Source organism: Scyliorhinus torazame, chromosome 6 (genome assembly GCF_047496885.1).
Source record: "Scyliorhinus torazame isolate Kashiwa2021f chromosome 6, sScyTor2.1, whole genome shotgun sequence".
NCBI lineage: Eukaryota > Metazoa > Chordata > Chondrichthyes > Carcharhiniformes > Scyliorhinidae > Scyliorhinus > Scyliorhinus torazame.
In genome coordinates this window covers 62,601,062-62,607,386 of record NC_092712.1, presented here as the reverse complement: position 1 = coordinate 62,607,386, position 6,325 = coordinate 62,601,062, and the positions used below count along the sequence as shown (strand labels likewise).

General features: G+C 45.5%; 1 protein-coding gene across 1 annotated transcript; it reads left to right on the top strand.

Annotated features, from left to right (window-relative positions):
* Positions 1–2,664: 2,664 nt before the first annotated feature.
* LOC140424822 (uncharacterized) lies at positions 2,665–5,707 on the top strand. Its single transcript, XM_072508291.1, has 2 exons — positions 2,665–4,647; positions 5,072–5,707. Exons 1-2 carry the CDS (start codon positions 3,256–3,258, stop codon positions 5,114–5,116), a joined length of 1,437 nt encoding a protein of 478 aa, XP_072364392.1. The 5' UTR covers positions 2,665–3,255; the 3' UTR covers positions 5,117–5,707.
* Positions 5,708–6,325: the final 618 nt, after the last annotated feature.

Here is a 6,325-nt window from a genome sequence, read left to right as displayed (position 1 = left end):
CCATTGAACGCTGGCCTCCAGCTCCTTTGTGGCTGGGCGAATGTCTCTCATATCACTGTTGGGAATAGGGCTTTCCGCATTGCTGGGCGGCCCGAATGGGCATTTCAAAATTGGATAAACTGGGCTACTGGGAGGTCCTTACGCAACCAATATGCTGATTGTGATGCTAGTCTCCACACGGAACAAGGATACTACTTTTTATTTAATGGTACGGCGACCAACGTTTTGTCACCCCCATTTCCCCGCCGAATTGCTATAGGGACTCTAGTCCCTACCACAGTCCCCTGCCCTTCGGCGTGGAACCTGCATAATCAGTTAGCACGCCGGGCAGTCTCTGCTGAATTTTGCGAGAACTGGAAAAAACCTCAGGTTCTTGCACCCAACCGGGGCCACTCAGCCGGGTGGGGCATTCTGAGCGTATTGACACTGGGAGGTGTGGGGGGTTCCTTGGCTGTTAGTGATCGGAACTATTTTATTTGCGGCCTTACCATCTTGGGAAATGAAACCTTGGGAGCCCTCGGGGCAATAACTAAGGAGTTGTCTCAGCTACGGTTGTTTGCAATGCAGAACCGGTATGCTCTTGACTATCTTCTGGCCCGTGAGGGTGGGGTATGCGCCATAGTACAGGGCAAGTGTATCATGGGTGTTCAGGACTTGACCGCTAACATTACTAAATTTATGGATCGCATACGGGATCACTTGGACGGGATGCAGGATCCTGACTCTTGGGGTAACTGGAGATTTGGAGGATGGAAGGACTGGTTGATAAATATGGCCATGTATCTAGTGGTAGCTATCGGCTGCATCTTTGTGGGCCTGGCCATCCTTAAATGTGTGATGGGTAGAATGCGGGGTGCACTAGATCAGATCACCGCCCCAATCACCGAGAAAAAAAATTTAACTGTTAAAATCCATGAGGGTGAAGCAGATGAAGGGGGGCTAAGACAGGAATTGGAAATGCAGCAACGGATCTTTTTAGATGAGGAACCGTAGCTATAGATTGGATAGTTCGGTTATCATGGAATGATAAAAGGAGGGAATGACGAATGTGATATAAAATAGTTACTTTAGAGTTACTAGTTAATGTAATGTAGAAATAAGCCACTTTGATTCTTGCAGTTAGGGACAAAGGAATTTGAGACCGCATGGAAAAAGCAGGAAGAGGTGTGTCTATGAGAGTGATGCTGCATTGATAGGGGCCAGAGAAAGGGATTGGAAGTGAGCCAATCAGAATAGATTGAACAGGTCAGGAGGGACATAGGCTGACCTATGTCCGTCGAGTATGTGAAACTTGATACCATTTGAATTGATTTTGCAGAGATCCCTTTGTCTTTTAGTCAGTCGTTTTCTGGGATGTAAGAGGCTGGATGTCTTTTACATTTCTGTAAGATGATTCAAGCTTGCAAGCTAAATAAATAACTTCTGTTTATGTGCGAATCCGTCTCAACTTTTATTGAGGCCAGACTGACAGAGAAAGAAATTTGGAGATCAACATTTGGTGCCGAAACCCGGGATTTCTCAGGGCGATCCTGATCCAACTGCGAAATCAGAATTAGACTGATTATGAACAGGAGGACGGGGAACAAAGGGCCCTCAATGTAGAAATGGAAAACGACCAGCATTGATTGTTCCCCTCTTCTTATCGTCTGATTAGTCTGGTCACTCGCGGTTGGCGCAGAAAGACCGCCTCGACGAAATCACAGGTCAGTCTGGGGATAAGCACTTTAATTGTGAGTTAATTCGGCTGGGGCAGGCTATATTGTTGATGGAACATTTAAGATAAATGGTTCAACTTTAATTGTGAGTTAATTCGGCTGGGGAAGGCTATATTGTTGATGGAACATTTAAGATAAATGGTTCAACTTTAATTGTGAGTTAATTCGGCTGGGGAAGGCTATATTGTTGATGGAACATTTAAGATAAATGGTTCAACTTTAATTGTGAGTTAATTCGGCTGGGGCAGGCTATATTGTTGATGGAACATTTAAGATAAATGGTTCAACTTTAATTGTGAGTTAATTCGGCTGGGGTAGGCTGTACTGTTGATGGAACATTTAAAATATAAATGGTTCAACTGTATTTGTAAGTTAATTCGGTTGGGTTATGTTATGAGAGGTAGATGTAACATTTGAAATTGAAAAAAATGATTCACCTCTATATGTCTGTGTGTTAAAAATATAGTTGATTAAGTTAAAGAATTTTCCTTGGACTGTAGTGGCGGAAAAACGCAGTTCCAAGGACTAGTTGAGATTATGGGAAATTCCTTGGATAGCACAAATGATCCAGGCATGCCACTGCAAATATTATGTGATAAGTATCCGGACAAAGCAAAGGACTTTAGAAAATTGTCAGCACAGTTAAAAACTAAAATGGGAGATGAATGGCCACTAGGGGGAACCAAAGACCTAGAAATGGTTAAGCAAATCCAGGGACAGATATGGAAAAAAAATTAAAGTATGAAAACTAAAGAATTAATTGGATTATGGAGGCAATATTGTCAAGAGGAAAAAGATAAGATTATGTTGTCCAGCTGGCAGGATAACGCACTTAAAATGGGGATTTCAATTAGTGAACAGGGTAACCTAAAAACATTACAGATCTTGAAAAAGGAATGTGCATTTAAAAAAAGAGAGCAAATAGAGAAAAGAAGGACACAGATCTTGAATGCGTTGAATAGCACATTTCAAAGGCCCATAAATCTTTCTGTTATCTTAGACCTAAAACCTAGGAAGATTGACGAGCCATAGGAATTTCTGGGGCGTTTTAATGAAATCTACCGGGGGCAGTCAGGCGATTTGCTGTATCAAAATGGTCAGAATTCCCCTCAATACTGTGCTATGTTAATGCATTGCCTACCACCTTCTGTGGTTACTGCTGTGAAATGTAATAACATGAATTGGACGGAGAACGACCCTTCCCAGATGGCAAGGGCAGTCAGATTTTACTGGAAGGAGGGTGTAGGCCAAGAAGGAGGCTCAGTTACAAAGGTTAAGACTGAGTATGTAATGAAAAAGGATGATCTGCGATCCCAACAAGCGGCAGAAATGGTAGTTTACCAGCAGGAGCCCCAATATAGTGACTTTGGGTGGGTGGATCAGCGAAGAGGAGGATGAGACAACAGTGCTATATTTCTATCACCCCCCAGTGGTGGACGTTAGACATTGAACAGTCACTGCATCACGTTACCCTGGCCTATGACAGAACTGGACGAAACAGGGAGTTGGAGGACAAATATCGGCCATTACTTGAGACCGAATGGCCAGTCAAGGTTACAGCCACAGTCACGGGAAAAGAAGTGCTATTTTCCAGGTGTGGAGCATGATGGAGTGGCTACGCATCGTCTGTCTGATATTTGGCCTCACTTCGCTTGGCGTGTTATTGGCGATGGACATGGAAAAGGGGAATATTATGTATTTGTGTAGCCCCAACCAATCTACAAGGATACATCACCTATGCACAGGTGATGTTCTTCACTGCCCCCATATACGAGGACATGGTATCGACTCATGGAAGGTCATCAAAGTTAAGGAGAATGCGGGAGTCATGAAGCAGCTGCACCGGTCCCGGCGATGGGAAGGGAACATTATATGGACATTGCCTTGTTTTTGGAATACATATAAATTTGATTTTGAATGTGTTAAAAGTGGTACAATAAAGGTAACATCAGGCTGTCAGAAGAGTGTAGGACGAGACCATGAGAAAGAGAAAGGGACTAGAGAGAGGACGGGGCGTGTGAGAAGGGAAGTACAGCTAGAACGTAGGTTACCGGGAGATGCACTTAAGTTAATTAAAGGCCAAACTGAGGAAAACCCGGGTAGTATGAATCTCTTCTACCAGATTTACCACCGTCTGTATGGCCAGGGACGGGTTGTCTGCTACCCAAACCCCGCAGCGGTGTCTAGGTTATTTTCTGTTTCACCGCTTTGGGGCACTCCCCAAACGGTGGTTCATTGTCAGCGTTCCGAGCCATTGCCCGAGCACGTCACTCTTCCTTACGATCCGGACTCAGCACCACCGGCTATTTGCCTTCCCCTCCCTCGGGATAATTCCCATTCACAGTACGATAGGCTGCGACGGTGGAGGGCGTACATACCTAGCCACTTCACTCCCAATAGGGATTCCCGGTCGTACGAGAATTGCTTCAGCAGTGAAGGATATGGCTGTTTGCTGGTAGAGGTGGACACAAATATAACATGTCTGTTTCCCACCTGTACGGACAGGAGGTGCCATATCACCCAGGCGTCTGGCCAATGCGTTTGTTATAACACCACTTGCGTTCCATTGAACGCTGGCCTCCAGCTCCTTTGTGGCTGGGCGAATGTCTCTCATATCACTGTTGGGAATAGGGCTTTCCGCATTGCTGGGCGGCCCGAATGGGCATTTCAAAATTGGATAAACTGGGCTACTGGGAGGTCCTTACGCAACCAATATGCTGATTGTGATGCTAGTCTCCACACGGAACAAGGATACTACTTTTTATTTAATGGTACGGCGACCAACGTTTTGTCACCCTCATTTCCCCGCCGAATTGCTATAGGGACTCTAGTCCCTACCACAGTCCCCTGCCCTTCGGCGTGGAACCTGCATAATCAGTTAGCATGCCGGGCAGTCTCTGCTGAATTTTGCGAGAACTGGAAAAAACCTCAGGTTCTTGCACCCAACCGGGGCCACTCAGCCGGGTGGGGCATTCTGAGCGTATTGACACTGGGAGGTGTGGGGGGTTCCTTGGCTGTTAGTGATCGGAACTATTTTATTTGCGGCCTTACCATCTTGGGAAATGAAACCTTGGGAGCCCTCGGGGCAATAACTAAGGAGTTGTCTCAGCTACGGTTGTTTGCAATGCAGAACCGGTATGCTCTTGACTATCTTCTGGCCCATGAGGGTGGGGTATGCGCCATAGTACAGGGCAAGTGTATCATGGGTGTTCAGGACTTGACCGCTAACATTACTAAATTTATGGATCGCATACGGGATCACTTGGACGGGATGCAGGATCCTGACTCTTGGGGTAACTGGGGATTTGGAGGATGGAAGGACTGGTTGATAAATATGGCCATGTATCTAGTGGTAGCTATCGGCTGCATCTTTGTGGGCCTGGCCATCCTTAAATGTGTGATGGGTAGAATGCGGGGTGCACTAGATCAGATCACCGCCCCAATCACCGAGAAAAAAAATTTAACTGTTAAAATCCATGAGGGTGAAGCAGATGAAGGGGGGCTAAGACAGGAATTGGAAATGCAGCAACGGATCTTTTTAGATGAGGAACCGTAGCTATAGATTGGATAGTTCGGTTATCATGGAATGATAAAAGGAGGGAATGACGAATGTGATATAAAATAGTTACTTTAGAGTTACTAGTTAATGTAATGTAGAAATAAGCCACTTTGATTCTTGCAGTTAGGGACAAAGGAATTTGAGACCGCATGGAAAAAGCAGGAAGAGGTGTGTCTATGAGAGTGATGCTGCATTGATAGGGGCCAGAGAAAGGGATTGGAAGTGAGCCAATCAGAATAGATTGAACAGGTCAGGAGGGACATAGGCTGACCTATGTCCGTCGAGTATGTGAAACTTGATACCATTTGAATTGATTTTGCAGAGATCCCTTTGTCTTTTAGTCAGTCGTTTTCTGGGATGTAAGAGGCTGGATGTCTTTTACGTTTCTGTAAGATGATTCAAGCTTGCAAGCTAAATAAATAACTTCTGTTTACGTGCGAATCCGTCTCAACTTTTATTGAGGCCAGACTGACAGAGAAAGAAATTTGGAGATCAACAGGTCCAAACCTAAGGACTGCCCAAAAGAGCGCGAAACTCCCCAAGGATAAAGAGAGACCCTGCCATGTGTTTGATCTCTTTTGGACCTGGCGCTCCGGCAACGTACATCTCCAATCGTAGCACCGCCCGAAGCAAGTTCAAGTTCAACGCTCGCTACCAGACGGATGAGCCCAGCTGAGCATCAGTTTCTTCTCCAGACCCAGTAGATCCAGATTCAAACAAAGGCCACTGTTCCTCTGACCTAAGCCGGGAGTCTTGAGTATAAGAATTGGCAAGTCATGTTGCAGCTGTATAGAACCCTAGTTAGGCCACACTTGGAGTATAAAGTTCAATTCTGGTCGCCACACTACCAGAAGGATGTGGGGGCTTTAGAGAGGGTGCAGATGAGATTTACCAGAATGTTGCCTGGTATGGAGGGCATTAGCTATGAGGAACGGTTGAATAAACTCTGTTCTCACTGGAACGAAGGAGGTTGAGGGGAGACCTGATAGAGGTATACAAAATTATGAGGGGCATAGACAGAGTGGATAGTCAGAGGCTTTTCCCCAGGGTA

What these genes read in the sequence shown, in the direction of transcription:
- LOC140424822 (XM_072508291.1), top strand. Translation starts at nt 3,256, where the DNA reads ATGGCCAGTCAAGGTTACAGCCACAGTCACGGGAAAAGAAGTGCTATT. An exon ending in AGAACTGGAAAAAACCTCAG is followed by an intron (nt 4,648 to 5,071) that starts GTTCTTGCACCC and finishes ATCTAGTGGTAG; the next exon opens with CTATCGGCTGCATCTTTGTG.